The 22,664-nt window shown below is 35.3% G+C and overlaps 1 protein-coding gene across 2 annotated transcripts in view; it reads left to right on the plus strand.

Moving 5' to 3' along the window:
- LOC136031932 (putative RNA polymerase II subunit B1 CTD phosphatase RPAP2) overlaps window positions 1–22,664 on the plus strand; it is a 40,861-nt gene that overhangs the window by 10,959 nt on the left and 7,238 nt on the right. For both annotated transcript variants that reach the window (XM_065711927.1, XM_065711926.1), the window contains 4 exons: window positions 3,602–3,713; window positions 12,896–13,060; window positions 15,073–16,134; window positions 18,743–18,881. In XM_065711927.1, coding sequence (XP_065567999.1) covers window positions 3,602–3,713; window positions 12,896–13,060; window positions 15,073–16,134; window positions 18,743–18,881 — 1,478 coding nt within the window. The remainder of the gene's footprint in view (window positions 1–3,601; window positions 3,714–12,895; window positions 13,061–15,072; window positions 16,135–18,742; window positions 18,882–22,664) is intronic.

Below are 22,664 nucleotides of genomic sequence, written 5' to 3' on the forward strand. Positions count from 1 at the left end.
ACACTCTATTGTAAAAACACCTTTCAATTACTTTAGAAAAACCAGATAATATGGATATTGGCCTGTAATTAGTTGGGCACGCAGAATCCCCCCTTTATGCAACGGAATTATCTTAGCCCTTTTAAAAAAAACTTGGGAACGTTCCTGTTGAAAATGCAAGGTTAATTAAATGAGCCATAATTCTACTAATACTAGGCATAATAGACTTGACAATATTAGTCGAAGATTCATCAAGTCCTTGAGAATCACCTTTCTTCATTAATAGACATACATTCAACAGTTCACCTTCCATTACAGGAGTCAAAAATATTGATATATCTGATGAACTCGGTAAATACTTTATAAATCCATCATTACTATAAAAATTTCCTTTCTGCAATTTTTCAGTCACAACCTCTCCAATTGAAGCTAAGTGATCATTAAGGCAATCCACCACGTGAACATCGCCTTTTATAATTTGTCCTGCTAAATTATGTATCTCTATAGGACTCTTTGAAGGCAGGTTTTGACCAGGACAAGGATTAATTAGTTGTCAAGTCTTCTTAGGTGAATTTGAAGCATCCCGAAATGCCTCAAAATAATAGCTTTTCTTAGCTACGCGAATTATTTTAGTTAGACAATTCTTATACTTCTTAAATTGGAATTTATTTGATTCAGATGGGTCCGCCAAAAATAACTTAAACAGCTCATTTTTACCCGGATAGTTTTGAGTAGACCTGGTGTTATCCACGGTTGCTTTGGGACATTATATTTATTTCTACGAATTTTAACCTCAGGGCCACTATCATCAAGAGCCAGGCGGAATTTTTCTAAAAAAAGTTCTGTAACAACATCCACATTATCGCAATTAAGAAGATTAGACCAATCATTAGAAGATAGAATAGCGTTAAGTTTAGCTAGAGTACTGGTGTGATTTGATCATGGGACAGGAGATTGGTTACTTAGGGACACTGCATTAATTTAACAGATACTTCGTTTATTATTGGATTCAAAAGGTTGCTAAAAACTACAAAACTGAATATTTGTAAATGGAACTTGACCATTAGATGATTACCAAACTGAATATTTGGTTAGATCCACACGAAGACATATCAGTTCCATGACTTGTTGTTTCAACTGGAGACTGCAGGAGCTCTTAAATATGTCACAGCTTCGGCAGATTTTTCGTGATATCTTGAAAATAGGAACTTCCAGGCTGGTATATTCCTCTTGAGAAAGTTAACCAAGTACTTATCTATCTTAATTTCAAACTCTTTATCAATACAAAACTTCAAGCCTTTTTTCTTTTATATTCTACAAGGATAAAATGTCCACATTCTATGTTGGGAGTTTCACTTCTGCCATTCCTACACCCTATTAGCAGAAGGAATTGTCTGAATTATTGTTTCATTCTAAGTCAGAAACTCCTTGCTCGTTTCTACTTTTATCACTGAATGTTGGCCACTTTGTGCTTTTATTCTTTAGTATCTTTTCATTATTGCGCCTGAGTTGCTTTCTTGTTCTTCTGTAGATGCTCATTATGTTTTTTTCATTCATTTTCACCAGATTGAATTGTATATTTTACTGGAATAGAGGTTAGGATATTTGATACTCCAGGTTGCTTCCTGTCTTCCTTTTCAGTTCTTCCCTTCTAGGCAAGAGTGCAATGTCTCCTCGCTGGTTGAAAAAAATAGATATTAGTGTCCAAATAATTGAAACTTTGGCCTGATAATAGCTCTTCAGGCCAAATGTTCTTTGTTGAGAGACTGCTGGTTAGAGAATTAAAGTTCAATAGGTTTTTTGTTGTAAATCTAGCCAAAATTCACACTCTTGCATCCCACCAATGTCGAAGCAGGAAGTGCCAAGCTCGGAGAAACCTCTGGTTATGTTTGATTGGATGAAGACCTTTGTAAAAGCAACACCAGGCAGTTCTACAATCGTTTACTCTGCCAGAGCTCTATCAGGGTGAAATCTTAGTTGGTTATTGCTTGCCTTTAGCTAATAAGTCTTTGAACAATCATATGCGGTAGCATCAAGAGGCTTCAATGTAGCAAGAAAGGTTATCAAGTGCGTTTATTGTTGCTTGGTATGTGAAAAGGCATCATAGCTAATATAGTCTTTATGATTTTTCCATTAGATTCAAGACCAAACCCATGTGTAACATATGCATATGTGATATAAAATGCACAAGGTAATGCCTGAAACGGTCCTTCATAACTTCTGATAATACTTCTGTTTGGTTTCCATTAAGTCTAACGGATGAGCATAGGATAGAAAAGGTTCAGAGAAGGGCCACTAGATTGGTCCCATACCTTCAGCGCCTTTCTTATCCGCAGACACTTTCTAGGCTTCAACTCCCGTCGTTGAAATTTCGTAGACGTCGCAATGACCTTGTAAATGTGTTTCGTATAATTAAAGGAGTGGATGATGTTGATCCAAATTTATTTTTTAAATTTGGCCATTATCACTCTACTCGTCAGCATGATTATAAATTATATCCCCCAAAACCACTGAAAAAAATTGGTCAATTATCTTTTGTTAGTAGAGTTGTCGGACCATGGAATGGTTTGCCTTTGGAGGTTGTCGAGGCAGAGAGTGTTCGAAATTTTAAGAGTGCATTAGTAAATACGCCTTTTTATTTAGACGCTTTTGTTGTGTAGTGTCGTTTTATTTAGAAGTTTTTGCTGTTTAATTTGTCGTTGCCAATTTACTTTAGATTAGTATTATGATTTTGTGTTTTTGTGTTTTTGCGACAAGCATTAATGCTTACCGCTATTGTAATAATAAATAAATAACCTATGCATTTAAAGATTAAAAATTCAACTTTCTGAAAACTGAACTTTGGGCATTATTCATCAAGATTAGAGTAAAATGCATCAAAGCAATATCTTGAGGCCAAAATTCAATTGGGCATTTCTTCAAGGCAGACATTAGGTCTTCAAAGTGAAATTGACAGATGCCAATTGACAGATGCCAATTGAAAGAAAGCCACACAGCCAATTGTTTCATGTGGCTTCCTCTGTATCAGAGGTAGAAGAGTAGGACATTCCATTTGCTTTTGACAACAACCAGGGAAGTTTTCATGCTTCCTTTCTAAATAGGCTACAGTGAATATGAACAGAATGTAGTATATACTCCTCAAGTTGCACATCTTGTTTGCTTTTAAACACCTTCCTTTTGCGATATAATTAAGTGAAGCTGAATAGTTCATTCTCTTCATAGTTCTGTTATGATAGGTGGTAGTGTGTCTGCTAAGGGTAGATCTCTATACATTAAAAATTTCTGTTGTTGTTCATAGTGGCATTCTATTGAGGTGTGCCTGTGCTGCTTTACCAGCAACATCAGCCCTGCATACTGGAAACTCAAGTAATTCTTAAAATCAACTTAAAGAGCTTGTACTTAAAAAGTGTAACTAATTTATAGCTTTAGAAAATAAGTACATGTTTTATTTACATGTTTTTGCATGCACCAGAAAATTATGTTAAATCTGCATTGAGAAGAAACTGTCCTAGTCTCGTTAACAGACTTTTAATACATGATTTGGAAACTTAAATTTTTAAATAATGTTGTTAAGTATTTTGTTTTGTTTAGTCTATATGTCTGAGCTTGCTCACATTTTCAGGCAACTATTAAAAGAAGCTGTCATTAAGAAGAAAGAATGTCTGAAGAATGTTAGAGAAATAGTTGAACACCTCTCAGAGCAATCAGTTGATTTGTCATACTTGCAAGATGTGGTAATATTTTTCATTTTCATTTTCCTTTTATTCCCTATCCTCCTAGATTTCTTGTATTCTTAGAATATATCTACTTACCTTAGAATAGGCAACCTCTTGCCACAAATGTTAGCGTTCTTCTTTTTGCTACAAGTCTCAGTTGCTCTTAGTATGTTGAGTGGGTATTAGTTATGGGTCAAATTATTCATCTCTTTAACACTAGTTCTGACTTAACACTATCATAACCTTTAAACAAATAACATAGAAGAAGATTTGAAAAATTAGATGCCACTAAACAGGCATTGATTGCAATATTATAACCAGTTAAATAAATATTTTTGTAGTTTAGCCAATCATTCATGTTTTTAGATAATTTGAAATATTTTGATGGAGATTAGTGTCCTGTTGGGGTTCAGAAATGTATAAAATGGAGTGCAAGCAAATTGAAGAAACAAAGCCTTATTTTTAACAAAAGGACGTAATGGATGTTTGCAGTCTGGAACTATAATTTCTCGAAACTATTGTTTAGAAACTGTTCAAAACTGAAGAAAAAGCATGCTGACCTTTAATCCATGACAATGTCCTTCCTTGCATTAGTTGTGTAACCCAACTCAGTCAGTTTTAATGGGACATTTTGAACACCCGCCAAATAGTCCCAGCTGGGCTTCCATCTCTTCCCTAAATCGAAGCAGTGGCTTGGGTGGGAGGAGCACTCTCAAACTGACAAGGAGCTTAAAAAAGCTTCAAGTCATTGGTGGTGACATAGTAAAGAGCAAACCACAGCCCATAGTTACCAAAAGTTGAAAAACGCGTTTTGAACAAAACTGGCTAGTGAAAAAAAATCGCCATTTCACCCTGAATCAGGAATGGTAACTATTGCTTTGGTTAATCTTGAAATTAAAAGTTTATTCCAAAAACAAGTTTATGGCTTGAAAATGTCGTTGGATCGAAATAAAAAGTTCACCATTGGTATCAGCATGGTCGAAAACCTTTTTGTAGGATAATTACAATCCTCCACCTTGAACACCAAGGAAAATCTGTTTTTTGCATGGGTTGCACTGATGTGTCTCCTTTTCTTTCTTTTTTTTTTTTTTTCACCAGGGCTAGGGAATGACCAGAACATCATAGAGAGATGTTTAAAAGCTCATTTGAATGGAAATCAAGTTTGCCAGTGCCCTTTTTAAGTGACGAAAAAGATTGGAGGGTAGGTAACACTCCTCTCCCCAAAGACATTTTATAGAAAATTTGAGATAGCCATTTTGTTTAAAGTAGTTCAAAGGTCCAATAAATATGGTTTTGATGATTATATGAAACTCCATAGTTGCTGGGGAAGGGTTGTATGTGGTTTTTCGTGTATCGTTATTGGGCGTACTGGTATCGCTTGTATCGTATTGGGCATATCGCTATCGGGTGTTTTTTTTTCAGTCATTGGCTTTGTGCCTTCTATTGTAGTTGCTACAGTAGATGCGACCTAGTAAAGACCAAACCACAGCCCATAGTAACCAAAAGCTGAAAAACGCACTTGAAAAAAAAGACTGCCTAATGAGAAAAAATTGTCATCATGCATTGATTCAGAAATGGTAACTATTATTTTGGTTTAATCATAAAAGTAAAAGTTCACTGAAAAAACAAGTTTTAGGTGATTTTGAAAAAAATGAAACCTCTCAAAAATGGCATCAGATCAATGTCAAAGTTGCACCGTTGGAATCAATAAGGTCAAAAACCTTGTATAGGGTAATTAGGGTCCCCCACCTTCAACAGCAAAGAAATCATTTTTTGCATGGGTAGTGTGTGTCCTTTTTTTCCTTCTTTTTTTTTAACCAGGACTAGCGAGTTACCAGAACAACATAAAGAGATGTTTAATGGCTCATTCAAACGGGTATTAAAATTACTAGTGCCCTTCTTAAGTGACCAAAATGATTGGAGGCAGCTTAGTATTTTCGAAAAATTAAATCATGTATTTGAATTCGTCAAGGTTCAAGGTTCTTTTAATATAACCAATATATACAAAATATTAGGTAACTCAAGGCTGAGAGTATAGCTCGAATGCAATTGAGCTACCTTTAAGCAACACTAAATATGCACAAAAATTAAAAATAAGTAGTTCTCTTAACCAATCTTGGCAGAAATAAATTAAAAAACGAATCCCGTGCCGTACGATACCATTTCCATCCTCCGCGCACCATTTTGAGACACAATTAAATTTACAACTTAAAATCAAGTGAGTCATAAGACATCTGGAGGCTTCATGGGCGAACCCCGGAGACCAACCCAATACTTAAAAAAATAATAAACATCCTTAAAAAAAGAAGAAGCATTTTTTCATATTATTTAGATTTATAACTTTCAATCAGCACTCTTTTCAACTTCCGTCTTATAGCATCTATGCTTACATTAAAATCAATCTCATTTTTCAATCTTTCCCAATGTAGAGAAATCAAATACCTCAGGCAAAAACGTGACCTCTCTGTAACTATTTAGGAGTCCGCAGATTATATTTACCACGGGTTCAACTTGTGAAGATGAAGGAGAAGAAATAAGACCCATTGATTGAAAATATCTGGGGAGCTTTTCTCGTTCAAGCTTAATCTTAAACATAACACTTAAAAATTGGATACTTTACCGAACAGGAAGAATATTATGAAGTGAAAAAAGGGTCTCTGTTGTGGATTTTAAGGGGAATTTTGATGGCGATGGCAGAAAAGGTTTAAGGATACGAACTGCTTTATTTTGGATAATCTGTAAAGGGGCAACATTACTTTTAAAAGTGTTCAAAAAAAAGAATAGATGCATAATCAAAATGGGATTGCACAAGGGAAAAGTAAAGGGATTTAAGAGCGCAATATGGAAGAAGGTTTTTCAGTCTGCACATTATACCAACTCCACGGGCAGACTTTGCTCTAACCTGATTAATTTGCTCTTTCCATGACAAATTCTCATCAAACACAACTCCCAAATATCTTAACGATACAACCCTTTCAATAACAGACTCAGGTTCATTCGCAGAATGGGAAACTGATTCTATATCTGGAAACTTGTAACCCGTTCTGCTGTAAACAATAAACTTCGTCTTCTTTCTGTTCAGAAGTAGTCTATTATCGGAGAGCCAAGTAGATAATCTATCATATGTGGATGTTAAATTGACCACTAGCTCTTCACGAGATTTACCAGAAACGGTTGCTGCAGTGTCGTCAGCAAACTGAGTGTCTATAGAAAAAACTCCAGTAGCTGAGCACAAATCATTAATGTAAACTAGGAAAAGCAGAGGTCCTAATACGGATCCCTGGGGAACACCAACCTTATCTGACTGCTGTAAAGAATCAGATCTAACATCATTATATATAAGTATCTGCTGCCTCCCATGGAGATACGATTCAAGTAACCTAAGGCAATTACCACGAATACCAGCATTCGAAAGCTTATACAAAAGAATTTGATGAGAAATGGAATCAAAAGCTTTCTGTATGTCTAAAAATATAGTTGCAGGCGTTTCGCCACGGTCAAGACAATCACTAATATGTTGGACAATAATAGCCATAGGATGATCAGTGCAGTGCTCTTTTCTAAATCCAAACTGAAGTTTAGAAATGTAATCAAATTTTTCAAAAAAAGAATAAATTCTGTTATACAGTGCTCGCTCTACAACCTTCGCAAAAGCAGAGAGTATCGATATAGGACGATAATTAGCAGGAAGCCTCGGGTCATCACCTTTATGTAGGGCCACAATTCTTGCTGATTTAAATGTTGAAGGATTGACACCAGTTACAAATATAAGATTAATAATGTGGCATAACACCGGTGATATAACTGGGAATATTTCTTTGACCAAATTAGTCGAAGATCCATCAAGGGCTTCAGATGAACCGTTCTTCATTTTAGATATGATGTGTTTTAGTTCAATTTCAGTGACCGGGGAAAGGAACATGCTTTTATCAGAGGGAGGGGGCATGTGATCTTTAAATAAATCATTATTATTATTATTTGGAGAAACATGAGATGCATTAGCTGTTTTTTCACCAATGCTTACAAAATGAGCATTGAGAAAGTTCACTATTTCCTGCTCATCGGAAGAAAAAGTACCATCACCACGTAACATTTCATTCGGAAATAAAGATTTCTGAGACCTTCCCAACAGAGAGTTAATAAGTCTCCAAGTGTGTTTTTGATCCCCACGAGCTTCTACAAATGATTTTTCAAAATATCTAGCTTTTGCTTTCCGAATTAACTGTGTCAGGACATTTTTATACTTTTTAAACTCTTCTTTTTTTTTAGTAGATGGGAGTGACATGGATATTTTAAATAGCTTGTTTTTATTGAAATAGAGTGTAGAAGCCCGTGTGAGATCCATGGTTTTTTAGGGAGTGTATATTTTTTTATTTTAATGCGCCTCAATGGACATGCTTCATCCAAGCACTCACGGAAATATTTTAAAAACAGAGCCGTAGAAATCTCAGGGCATTCACATTCTAGAATTGCAGTCCATTCATTTAAATACAAAAGGTTCCTCAATTTATCCATTCCTTCTTTATCAATTTTTCGAGTTTGTTTAAATTCCGAAAATTTTGGTCTGTGATTAATTCCAACATCGGCAACTACCACACAATGGTCAGAAACATCTGTAAATATAATATGCGAAAGAGTAACGGGGATAGTAGAAAAAATATTATCAATGAGAGTAGCCGTATCTTCCGTAACCCGGGTCGCAGACCTGCATTATGGTAAAAGTAATTTTGATAGGCTCATGCACTGAAACTCAAGCGATTTTTCATGCAAATGATTAGAAATTCCCGGTCTATTTGTCTGAGCTAACAATAAATTAATATTAAAATCAACCATTACCAAAACCTGCTCAGAATTCAAATTAGTCACATCTTCAATGAAGCATTCATAAATTCGCAAAAACTCTTGTAACGAAGCCGATGGTGATCGATAAATAACACAAACAAGAACTTTCCTATTATCAATCACACACTCAATGCAAAGGCTCTCAAAAGTCATCTCTAGGTCATGCTTAGGTAGTTGCTTCTTCACAACAAATGGAATATCATCCCGAACAAACAGTCCAACTCCGCCACCCTGTCTATTTTCCCTATTATTAGATATAAATTTAAATTCATCACAATTCATGAATTCTTCATTTTCATTACTTAAAAACGTTTCACATAGGCCTAAGATACTTACCCTGTGGTTACAAAGTAACTGCGAAACAAACTCGTGGCTACTAGCCAAACCTCTGCAGTTAAAAAGTGCTAATCTTAAGTTCCCATCAATTACAGGTGTTCCTAAATCCCCTTCAAATAAAAAATCAGTAGCAGGAAGGCTAGCTAAATGATCATCATAAACACCTATAGCAAAAGGGGAAAAATCATAATAAATATTTTTTAGATCAAGCTGATCACCGAGGCGGCTCCCCAATCTTCCCCCAGACTCCCCACCACTCACGTGTTATATATAAATTTCATCTTTACCTTTTGTCCCAGACAGGCACGGCGAAAAAATGGAAATGGCATCGCACCACTAATCAGGCAAATCGGGTAAAAAAGTGGCAGAGAACAAACAAGACCTCGAAACCTGATTTTTTTCACTTGACCTACTAACACTAGAAAACTAAAAAAAAGATTATACGCAAAAAAACGAGTTTGTAGAACCCAACATGTACACAACAGTGTGACAGAAGTGGCAAGAAAATCAATCAAAATTTCTATCACAATACTAATAATAATCACAAAGGGACAGCAAAAACTAGCCCATCACTCTTTCCCAGAGTGACGAGGCCGTGGATTTGGATTCAAGCCAAAGCTTCGAGCCGTTCTGTTTAACACGCGTAAACTTTGCGGAATCTGATTCACGTAAATCCTTTGCTTTCGCAAGAAGTTCATTTCGAGTAGCGTTTAGCTTGGGGGGAAGATCCGTGCACACACGAATGCCGCTCCCCTTCAATTTACGAACTGAGTTGAGAATCCTCTGAATGTTCTGTTCGTTTACAACCGAGATAAATACAGGTGCCGGACGAGGCCTTCGATTAGTAACGTTAACGTGGCCTGACAGACGAGACGGAGCATTGGAACCACCGAGCATGCGGTAGCACTTCGTAATCTGAATGGGGTCGCTTATCTCCATTGTAACAGATAAAAAAATTTCACATTTTCTTCAACTGTTTGAGACGGCCGCTCAGTAGGCATGCCATGAATTAACAAATTCAATTTGCGGTCCTTGACATCACTTTCCAGTACCTGATGCTCCAGTTGATCACACCTTAATTTTGATCCTCCAACTCCTTTTCCAGTTGCCCAATTTTTATATCTCGATCGGAGGCATCCTTTTTTAGCGTAGCTATTTCCCCCGTAAGGGACTGAATGGACTTGTTGATGCCTTTTTGAGAACGGGTTACAGCATCAAGTTTTTCCGTTAAAATCTTCACTGCTTCATCAAAGTTTTTTGTGATACTGCCATAATGATTGCAATAAAGCCACTTCCTTATTGATTTAATGCAGCATGTAATCAAGTACAGGTAAACAGTAAATCTCCGGGCGAGCCAAAACCGGTTAGCTATTTCACTTTGCAATGCGACCTAGATTGAATAAAATCCAGTCAAACCAGTCCAATTAGTTTTATCCTTTTTAGACTAAATGGTCTTCACACCACGAACACGAATGAAAGACTGAGTCAGTTCATTGTTTCTTTTGGTCCCCATAGTCTTCAAAGAAAGGGTTTCATATATACCCTAGTATTTGTTATTGGTAAATATTTGGACATTATCTAGGGTGGGATTTTCTACAGGAAGAGTTTTCCATGGGAAAGAAAATTTCTGGGGGGAACTTTCCAGGAGAAAATTTACAAGGGGGGGGGGGGAATTTCCTAACATTATTCGAAAACCGTCATAAATCAAATAAAAAATCAACTGGAAGCAAGGAACAATATTAAAACTTAAAACGAACAGAAATTATTGTTTATATGATGGGGGGGGGCTCTCCTAGTAAACAAATAAAATAGATCATGGCAGTGTTCTTCTACATTAAACTTAAATCAAAAACGGGCAAAGATTGATCTTAAAAAACAAAGTTAATTAATAATCAGTTTTCTGTTGTTGTTTTTTTTTTGTTTTTTTTTTTGAAGAGAATATTACAAGACCTTTTTACAGATATGGTAAATGCCTTTGCCGCGTGGGTGATTCTGCTGAGAAGTATCCTAGAGTGTACATTTCTTTTAGTTATAAAAACATTACTTATATTCACCCCTCTTTCCTGTATAGGCAATCAGAAGTTGAAAAAAAACCCTAATATTTAGACTATTTATCATGTTGTGGCTTTGGAATTCTAAATTTGAATATTAGCCTCATATGTGTAATCTTATTAGACTCATATGAATCCTTAAATACAATCTTTTTCAGAAGATTGAATAGTGCTTGCAATAGCTCCTTCAGACTTACGATGAACAAGCTTAGAGTCCCTGAAATACCAACTTTGGTGGGGATCAAACGCCATTTGGGGAATGAACAATAGCTAAGTTTCAATATCTGGGCTTTTATATTGCAGTCTGAGCTTCATATTGGTAATCAAACAAGTCTTGAAATCATTAAAAACCAATTTAATTGGTCATCAAATACTATTTATGCATTATGTACTTGCTGTCTTTTGATTTCCGATTTCTTTATTGCAATATCAATATTTTTTACATATATGATCATAAACCGCCAAAATCTGTAAATACAGTAATTAAACAATATTTGTGGAATTAACACTTGGTGTATGTTGATTTTGGAGTTCTATTTTGCAATATTAGACTTTAATTAACCAGTTCAGCAACCTTTATATGCCAAGTTCAATGCAAATTGGACAGTATATCCGAAATACATCCTTGATGTGTTCTCATTTCCGGCAGTCATACTATGATGTTAATTATTGTTAATGATGAACATTTAATTGTTTTGTATCATTCCCTCAGTAATCCCTAAATGGTTGTAAGTTGAAGTAGGTACAACATGTCTATATGTGCAAAGTAGAAGGGTTGACAGGCGGTGGCACATGTTGACGGGAACACAGGCCCAACGTACTTTGGTCCCTTCAGTCATGTAGGCTGAAAATATTTACATGGCTCTTGTGTAATATATCAACCACTTGCGAATATGTTCTTGATTTTTGATAGATGGCTCTAACCCTATGGAACCAAATAACACATTTGAAATACTATGGAACGATGGTTTAGTTGGAGGGTTCATGTCTAAGATGCCTTCTTTTAGCCCTTTAATTATGTGGTTGAAATCTTTGCACAGCTTTGATTTTAAGAAGGTATACTGTGCCCAAAATTTATGAAATGTTTATCTAACGTGTTTTGATTTTAGACAGGGATATTGCTATGATAACATTAAATTTGCAATCAGCAAGCACAAAAACCCTTGAGTAGCAAACTTGGTATAATTGTCAGTGAAACATTGTCCCTAATTTGTTTTTATTGAGGACGGTCATTCTACAATCTTGACGTTTTTAATGATGAAAAATTAACAATTGATAATTTAGGAGGGTGGCGGGACAAGACTGGTCAAAGGCGTCTTCCTATGGGCATTTTTGAGAAAATTACACTAAAACGCAAAAAGTTCTAACTACGTGCACCTTAAAAAGATCCTGTCACATCTGCACAGAGTTGGGGGGGGGGGGGGTAAAAAAAATAATTGGCCTAAAAACTTACTTGCTTAGTGTCCATTTTGTGGACACCACGTCCACTAAGCGTCAAAAGCCTCCACTTCCTTAGGAAAAATGTCCAACACCCTCAAAAGGAAATAAATTAGAATGGTAGTGGTATAAGGTTTATATAGTTATGTTTTCCCTTCACCCCTTAAAGGTTGAATGTTTGTGAAGCTATGATACATAATAAAGTATTAGAATGAAAGTATTGCGATGCCCCCTCTCCCCCATCCTCAAATATTTACAATGGGTGTACTTATGCATAGGCCAAAAAGACTGCAATGCAACGGAAAGTAAAGCCCTTGATTTTTTTAAAAGAGATTTAAGATGTTTAGTACATGCAACAGAGTACAAAGAGTAATTAGAAAGGTAAAATGAAAAAGCTGTGTGGCTTGGTTTCCCTGGATTTAACCTGTCTTTTTGAGGTTTGATTTTAAAAAATTGTGCTTGTTCAGGAAATTGCACTCATGAAAATTTTAAACACCATCAAAACCGAATATGTGTATTTGCTTTGTTTTTTAGGCTGTGTGGCTTGATCCCCAATCATATCAAGATGTCGTGGAAGAGAGAGCTATTGGAAATATTTGTGGTTACCCACTTTGTTACAACGAAATAAGAGAAACACTGAAACAAAGTTACAAAATAGATGCTTATCATAACAAAGTTTATGACGTCAAGGATAGGAAAGTAAGTTTCCTTATTTGATCTCAGTAAGGTGAATTTTGAGCTTATATTAACCATCCAATAAATCTGTCTTTCTTAAAAAGTTACAAAATAATGAAGACACGAAATGTTAACACACTAGATACTCAGTGAAACGAAAAGGAAAAATTATCACTACGATAGTGATAAACATAATGAAGCCAACAAATATTTACGCCTCAGAAGGCTAGATTGTGATGGATTAAGCGAAACGAAAAGAAAAGAAAGGTAAATTGTAAAAGAGAAGATGCAAGCTAATAAAGTGGCCGAAACCAGTTCGTAGTATCAAAATACTGTGATAAAAATTAGGGGGGGGACTCTTAAAGAAAGTATAGAAATGTTTTTAAAGAAAAAAACATATCAAAGAATTAGCAACACGTGGAATGGACTATCAAAGTAAGACTCCACCATTCTAATTTCCGACATTGTTTAGTAACTACTTCAATTGGTTGTACTATCCACTAACATGAAGATCAGCACTGAAATTGAAGACTCATTGTGTATAGTAGAGGTTATTGACCGTTTGATTTCCCTTAGTCACAAATGGATTGCCCAGCACAGCCCCATAACCCCTTAACTTGGCTATTGAAACAGTTGTCACCATTTCTTAAGTTAATTGCTAGCATAATTTCCAAATATTTACTAGACTAAGCACCAGAACTCGAGGACTGGGGATATACATAACCCAAAATACGAACTTGTGACGAAAATTGTTCTTAGTTCTAACTTAGCTGCATTATAATGCTAAATTGAAATAAAGAAATTAATTAATTAACTACTTTATTGATTGGTTACATCTGACAAATCACTATATAGTGCCTTTTTAATTTTGCTGGTTTAAACAAATGACATGAAACGGCATGTCCCATCTAACCTATGAGCTTCAAACTTCAATTGCTTGAAATTTTTATTAAAACTGAATAAAGAAAAGTGTTTTTTCACAGAGTTGCCACCTGTAGCACGAAAATGCTATTTTGGCACTATTACAGTAAATTTTTTTCTACATAGCACCGAAAACCGCTGTGTAGGACGCACATTCGGGCAATTGTCCATTTTAGTAACTGACCATGGTGGTAACCCTGTTTCTTCAGGTTATAATGTTTCCAAAAGAAGATGGGCCCTTTGAACATATCTTGGAGGTTTGTATTCAAAAAATCTTCTATCTTGGAGCTGTGTAGTCATTTATATCATTTTATTACCAATATACACGAGTCATTTATTATCAAGTTTTGAGCTACAGAAATATAACCCCTGTTGTAAAAAATACGGTCTACGATACTGTAGCTACGATCTGATTGTAATAGCGTACATCAAGTCAAGAATATTGTAGCTCGAGGCAATTTTTTTTTTTTTCGAAGAACAATGGAAAGTGGCATTAAAAACTTTCTGCAAAGAGATTGCGCTGCCCAAACGCTTATCTTAAATTAGATAAAATTAATGAAGTAAAAAATATAGCTTCACAAAATGTAAGCTTCTTGGCTTACTACTTTGGATTAATTAGACATTAGACGAGTCTAGAAATTGAAGAACACTGCTGTAAAATGTAATTCAGTTGCATTTTGTATTTAATGACAACTTCCGGTATAGTATGGAAGAAGAGGGAAGAAAATTGTTAATGTAGAGCTCCAGACTCTTCTCCAATAAATGAAATAAAATAGGACAGTTCTCAATTTTGAAGCACCCGCGTTGGGTATTGATGCCAGTAGCCTTTTTGCAACCCCTCTGTCATATACTTGGGTGCACAAAAAAAAGCAAACTTAACTTTTTGTAGTAAATTAGCCTAAAGAGAAGATTCTATGCTTTTTTTTAATGTTTCAACTGTTATGAAACTTTGCAGAGATATATGGAAAACAGGCAAAGAACTTGTGATGTAGTCCTTTGTCCTGGTTTCAATTTATTTGTCTTATTTGTATGGTTGATTTTTGCCTTTTAAAAGTAAACCAGATGTGTTTGTATTTTATTAACAATTTTTTTGCCTAATTGCTTCTCTCTTTCAGAATTTTTGCTCTAACAGTTGCTACATTGCTTCATGTCATCTTAAAGATCAACTTCTAACTTCCCCTATATCGTCGAGAGATGAGGAGCAAAAATTAGAGCTCCATTTTAAACCACATAATATTCCGAGTAAAATTTTTGGGGAAGAAATTCGATTTGGCCATTTAATTTCAAATGAAGACCAAGAAGTTTGTCAAAGTGACTTAGATTGTGATATCGATGAAACTATTGATCTTGATGAAGTAATGCAGAGCCAAAAAACTCACAAGGAACTTGATGAAGTAATAAACAAGACAGGAGGTGGTAATACAGTAAAGCAAGTTAGATTTGCAGAGGAGTTAAAGACAGAGTGCCACTCCTCTGGAAAAATTGATAAACAGTGTGGAGTAGCTAAATCAAGTATCGGATACGAAACCGGTGCTATCCAGGGACATATTGAAGCGGGTCAGGAATTAATGAGTCTCAATTTGAAAGATAACAACTCTGAAATAGAAAGACTAGGTGAAAAATTCAAGAATGAATGCAAAACCATCGAAACGGAGAATATTTGTGATGCCATGAATGAGAACGTAAAGGAAATCTATGTTAAAGCTGTTGCGAACCTAGATGAAAATGTGAATGTCGATAATACTGAAATAGAAAAAAGAAATGAAGAAACATCGCTTAAGAAGGCAAATCATCTAGACTCTTTTAAATGTGACGTAACAATTACGAAAGAAGATCATTTTCCAGATCTGAAAGAAGAGGCGAGTCAGAAAAATGCTCAGATCCATGGTCAAAAGAAAAGAATAGCTAGGATAAAGAAAGTAAGAAATTTAAAAAGAGAAGAGCAGGCTTCCAGTCCACCTGAGTTAGTGTCCATCCATGTTGAGCGCACACTTTGTGAATGGTTCACTTTAGATACTTTGAAGTATCTACTTGGTGAGAAAATTGTGAATGATGCGTTAGCTGCAAAAGGCAAAACAATCACTGTAGAATCCTGTGGAGTGGATAACGGAGTTATGGATAGGCTGCTAGAACGCCTTGACCGCATGGATGTGCAAGAAGGGATCGCTGATTCTCATGTAAGAATCCCCGAATTTAGTACTAGTCTCATGTTAGCATAATCGTCTAACCGTTATATATTCTGTACATTAAAAAGAATTGAGCCACACTAAGTTGCCAAATCAAACAGTTCTTTCCTTCGTTTTTATCTTCTTTTTTATTCCTTTATTTTTGCTCATGTGTTTAACCCTAGAGGATATAAGAAAGTATTTACTATTGAACGAATAAGGCTTTTTTATTGGTTTGGCTATGATTTTATTTCTAGGAAAATGTCTCGTAGCAGCACGCTTTCAAAACTTATTCAAGTGCTTTGATGCTTAATTTAAAAGAAAATCCGTGCAAAGACCTTATAGATTTATCTTTTGAATGGCTGAACTGTTATGTTTTGCCTATAGAGGCCAAATGTGATCCTAGTAGTGGGGCGTTGAAAGGTCGTAGTTAAAAGAAAAAAAAAATGATCTTGCCAAATATTTAAATTCATTTGTTTCAGTAATACATAATTGCAGATGGCGTCGAATGTCGACAGCCTTTTTACCTAATCAATTGATGCCCAACCAAACTGGTTTATTGAAAATACAATGGTATTAACAAGGAGGAGGTTCCAAAGGCATTGTTAAAAGTTTCTTAATCATATAGTTCATTTACTATATTTCTTTAAGTATAGAAATTTTACTTGGTTAAAACCTTGAATTTGTAACTTACAGTCTGAAGGATAGGCTTTGGATTGATAAATAATTGCTATTTTATATAACAAATGCAAGAAAATTAGATTTTTTTTTTCCCAACCTCCACCTGTAAAGGATTAGAATGATCTAAGAAAATAATAAACACTTGAAGCAGCACTTTCGTTATTCAGAAAAGGTCTATACTTTCAGTGAGCAGCTCACGAAAGTAGAAGATTTTAGAAAAAAAATTGTTGGAAATAATGGATCAAATATGCGTAAAGAATATAAAATACTGAATTTACTCAAAGGATTGTTACATTTCTGTTGCTTTCCTTTTCTGCATTTCAGGGCAAATCATTTCGTTATTAAATAAAAAAATAAGTTTTTTTTAACTGAAAGTAAGGAACAACATTAAAACTTAAAACGAACAGACATTACTCCGTGTATGAAAGGGGCTGTTCCCTCCTCAACGCCCCGCTCTTTACGCTAAAGTTTGACTCTTTAAACAGTTAAAAACTGTATGAAAGGGGCTGTTCCCTCCTCAACGCCCCGCTCTTTACGCTAAAGTTTGACTCTTTAAACAGTTAAAAACTTTAGCGTAAAGAGCGGGGCGTTGAGGAGGGAACAGCCCCTTTCATACACGGGCTAATTTCTCGTGTCGTTTTAATGTCGCTCCTTACTTTCAGTAAAAAAATTGTTTTTTTTATTTAATTTCTGAACGTTTTTGAATTAATGCATGTTTTGATTTTGGCCCTCCGGACATCAATAATGAAAACGAAATTTGTATATATATTTTTTTTTTGGCTAAATGGCTTTCTTTTAGTTTTGATCAGACAATTTTGAGAAAAACAGCGGTGGGGGAGGAGGCCTATTTGCCCTCCAATTTTTTGATTACTTAAAAAAGCAACTATAACTTTTTATTTTTTATAAACGTGTTTATTAGTAAAAAATATGCGGAACTTACGAATTAGCTTACATAACGAACTTCTATATTCGTATATTTTTATTACGTATATGAGGGGGTTTGCCACCTCGTTAATACCTTGCTCTTTACATTTAAGCTTCAATTTTGTCCCAATTCTTTAAGAATGACCCCTGAATCACAAAGGCCATAGAATAAATAGTGGAAATTACTAAAAATTCTTTAGCGTAAAGAGCGAGGTATTTAGGAGGAGATGAACCCCTGGTATGTGTAATAATTTCTGTTTGTTTTAAGTTTAATGCGGGATTAAGTCATCCCCAAAGACATAGCTATAAGTTTTTCGACTTTGCTGAACATAATGGCTATCTCAAAATTTTGATCCGTTGACTTTGGAAAAAAAGTGAGCGTGGATAGGGCCTAGGTGTCCTCCAATTTTTTCTGTCACTTAAAAAGGGCACTAGAACTTTTAATTTCAGTTAGAATGAGCCCTCTCGTGACATTTTAGGACCACTGAGTCAATACGATCACCCTTAGAAAAAAAATAATAAATAAACACGCACATGCGATCACTCTTCTGGCAAAAAAATTCCACATTTTTGTAGATAGGAGCTTGAAACTTTTACAATAGGGTTCTCTGATACCCTGAATGCAATGGTGTGATTGTTACGATTCTATGACTTTTAGGAGGTGTTTTCCCCTATTTTCCAAAATAAGGCAAATTTTCTCAGGCTCGTAACTTTTGATGAGTAAGACTAAAATTGATGAAACTTATACATTTAAAATCAGCATAAAAATCCGATTCTTTTGATGCATATATTAGTATCAAAATTCCGTTTTTTAGAGTTTCCTTTACTATTGAGCCGGGTCGCTTCTTACTACAGTTCGTTACCACGAACTGTTTGATAAAGGTCAGAGTTGTCTCACCCTTCAAGTGATAAAGGCTTTTTTCACAGTATTTTTTTGTTCTTTTTTTTTGTGTTACTTAAATTATGTCAAATAGTGTAGGTATGATAATCAATAATACTACTATACTTATTAAAGGATGAAAAAGAAATTGAAGCAGTCAAAAAGCCTTTGCCATCTTTGGAGCAGTTACAAAAGGAGACACGAGAAAATAATGCAAAAGTCTATGCACTTCTAAAAGGGAAAATGGTCATTGAGCGACCTGATAATGACCAAGGTGAGTCTTTTTTTCCTCTCTTCATCTTTTTTCTTTCCTTCTTTTTCCCTTCGAAATCTGGTCTGTTATTTCTTATGAACTGGGCCTGTACCTGAAGAAGAGCCGAAGTTCATATAAAAAATTCTCGGATTAACACAGGTCCATACCCAGGTTTTGACTTGGAAGAGGGGGGGGAAGGATTTCAATGATAGAAAAGCTTTTTTTGCCTTTTTTTAACTAAAATGTGTGTATTCCTATATGAATTCTTCCAGTGGAGGTGGGGGAGCGTCATGACTAGGATTTTTGTTCCTGGAAATAACGGTTCCCACTTATCTTGTTAAATTATGCTTGGTTAGACCGAGTTGTGTTCGTTCAAACAAGACTGAGTTAACTAACAAGTCTGCTTTTTTTGCTTTAGTTTTTTATTTGTCAAAAAGTGAACTGGGAAAGTTCACAGGGCTTTTTCAAATAGAACGGAAAGGTTGGAAGAAAATTTAATGTTGCTATAACATGAGCCGTACACGAAATTAAAAATAGACTATCAGGCTCAGGAAGGTGAGACCTAAAACAGTCATAACAATGAGGTAGACTAAAACCATCCAGACTAACAAAAAATCAACCGTTTTTTGAAAACTTTACATGAAAAAAAACTGGAGTATTAAAAATATAGCCTCTGGGCGAACGATTTCAATAAACAGCTGGGAAATACTAAATGAATCATCATAATTTGCAAGAGGCCAGCCTTTTACCACGGCGTTTTCCACCCGGGGGTGTTACTAGCCAAAATATTTTGAGGAGGGGGCAATAGGTTTTAGCGACTGGCTGGCCATTTTTACTGACAACATTTACTTCCCTAAAAATTAACATCATGTCCGTTTCTTTCATACCGTATGGAGAAAATGTGCTTCTTATAATGGTTACCCTGTAAGAAGCTTATGGTATAGCTAATTGATCACATAACAGGGCTGCTTTGATCATGCTGACGTATTGGATAATAAACCCGTTGAATTCTCCAAAAAGACAAAAAACCTTGAGTTGAACTTCCTGTGCTTTGTGTTAATACCAAATCACTATCATAAAGGAAAGTAGACACTTAGTTTATGGTTGTGGAAAAACTGTTCATTCCTGGTCCAATATCAGTTGAGATATGGCAAAAAGAAAATTCATGGTATCTGTCCTCTTCCTTTATGTACCTGTACATACATGATTTGTGCATAAAATATCATGGAAATTAATCACTCACCAGACTTGTACACAAATAGGCCATTTTTGTAATACTGGTACTGGTATATTTCTTGCATCTCCATCTTTGAAGTGAAAGCACGAGCTGTCGAGTTCGAATTTCTTGCCAGAAATTCTTGGTAGATTAATAGTAGTTTCGTAGTCAACTTTTTAGTCTTTTTAGTTTACTAAGAATTCATTCAAAAAAATTGTTCTAAGTTAAAAGCTGTACCTTTTGGTAGACGTTTTTAATTCTCAAAACAATGTTTTTTAGTGTAATATTTCCCAACTCTTCTACCATTACTGAGCTGATTTGTTTAAATCACTTAAAAGTACAAATAACATTAAGCCTCAACGGAGAGCTCATAAAGTTGTATATAAATAGCAGAACATATTTATCACAAATAAGATGAATCTCGTCGTGATCTAATTACAAAAGTTAACTTGGTTAACAAAAAGCATAATCAAAAGAAATGATGGGTAAGAAGGGCGTGGGAGGCTACCTCAACAAGAGTACACTAAGATAAACATACATACACACAATAAAAATATAATATATTTTAATATTCCATGATCACTTGTCAATAAACAATCTTCAATATTTCTTTCTTTAATTTCAGCTGAGATTTATGGGATAAAGCAATTGAAGTTTTATCATTTATCTGGCGTTTCCTTATATATATCTTTATTTATATTACTTTATATCATTTAAAAATCAAAAAAGTAAGCAGACAAATCAATAGGCTAAGCATAGAATGATTAAGCACCAAATGAGTAGCCTATTGTAATTCAACTGTCAGGTCTTTCCGCAAATAATTGTCCGTATCCCCTTCAATATCCACGTCCGTGAATTTTTCGTAATTTATCATGCTAATTATACGTAATTATCAATTTTTCGTAATATAATTTATCACCAATAGTAGCTCACGCTTTTTTACGAATTTCGGCTGAAACATCGTCGCTGATAAACAAGCTAATGTTGTTTGCATGGGATATCTTATCCTTGAGCTTCCTAGCATTTTTTATTATGGTAAACATGTCATCTTTTTTATTCAGTGTCACCTTCAGAAATTCGTGATTAGTGTCATACTGAGTGATTTTGAAATTTACATTAGGTTTTTCCAATTCATGGCGAACTACCTCTGTGAATAAAACTTTAGCGTGATCATTATCCTTGGAAACTGCATTCCATATGATGACATGATTTTTTAACTTAGCGGCTTCCATTCTCACAATCTTCTTGACTCCTTTTTTTCATTAGTACATGTTTTATGTGCAATTTGAGGCAACAAGTTTCTTTTTCAATCTTTGAAATTTCCAGTTCAGTATTATTCATCTTATTTATTTGCAGCGGATGTTCTTTCTCCAAATAGTCAACCCTTGCAGTAAGAGTTCCTAATTGATTGTTGATATTTTCTAGTTTTTTTTTTTTACGACGTCGATATCAGCAAAAAAAAAGTGGTTCATTCGAATAACAATGGTACATTTAAACATGTCAAAATTGTTATGTGTAAATCATACTTGACCAACACAGCCAAAGTGGCAGAGAGAAGTGAAAAAGCGGCCCAGAATGTACCAAAATGAGGGGATTATCTGAAGCAAGTATCCTTGTCTGGATAGAAAGAGAAGATTTTCCACGCAGCTCAGGAAAAGATGGGAGGCCACCACCAACAAACATTCCAGATGCACTGCAATTCAAAGGAAGATTAAGAAGCCACTGTAAAGAATTTTTATAAAGAACCCGAAGAGAATTCTCACACCTAACAGACAGAGATTTGGTTAAGTCCGCAACCAGTATCAAGTTTTTCTGGTTTTGAGCTAGAGCCTGAGGTGTCAAATATACAATATTTGCACGTAAAGGAAAAGAGCATTGAATGTACTGATAAGAGACACTCTTTTTACATTATATCCGAGTTTAACCATATCTATTTTGGAGCGTCTAAAAAACAGATGTGATAAAGTGCTTCTGCAAAAGTGTATGTCTCTTATTGCACAGCACCAATTTTTCTTGTTCTTGTGCCGAAAATCTTCCACTGTATTTCAAACCAAACTTCTTCTATTATATTGTCCCCCCCCAGGGTTGGGCCTGTGTGCACCAATGGCGTAAAAGACATGGCAACAAGCTGAGCCGTTCCTAGGGTTGGTGGTACCCAGGGAAAAATTAATTACTGCCCTCCCCCCTCCAGACTCAAATATAAGTAAAAAAGCACAGTCAAAGCGAAAATTCTGATCAAAGTAGGCAATCCCCAAGCTGTGATGCCCGGAACAGCTGACCCGATTACCCCTCCCTCTCCCCTAGAAATGGCTCTGCCAACAAGCCCAATCTTGGTAATTTGAATCATTGCTGTTTGAGGCATGACCTTTACTGATGATTAAATAAAAAAAAACAAGTTTTTTAAATGAAAGTAAGGAGCGACATTAAAACTTAAAACGAACAGAAATTACTCCGTATATGAAAGGGGCTTTTCCTTCTCAACGCCCCGCTCTTTACTCTAAAGTTTGACTCTTTCTCTTAACTCTACATTTTAAAACAGTAAAAAACTTTAGCGTAAAGAGCGGGGGCGTTGAGAAGGAAAAGCCCCT

This window comes from Artemia franciscana, chromosome 10 (genome assembly GCF_032884065.1).
Source record: "Artemia franciscana chromosome 10, ASM3288406v1, whole genome shotgun sequence".
Classification (NCBI taxonomy): Eukaryota; Metazoa; Arthropoda; class Branchiopoda; order Anostraca; family Artemiidae; genus Artemia; species Artemia franciscana.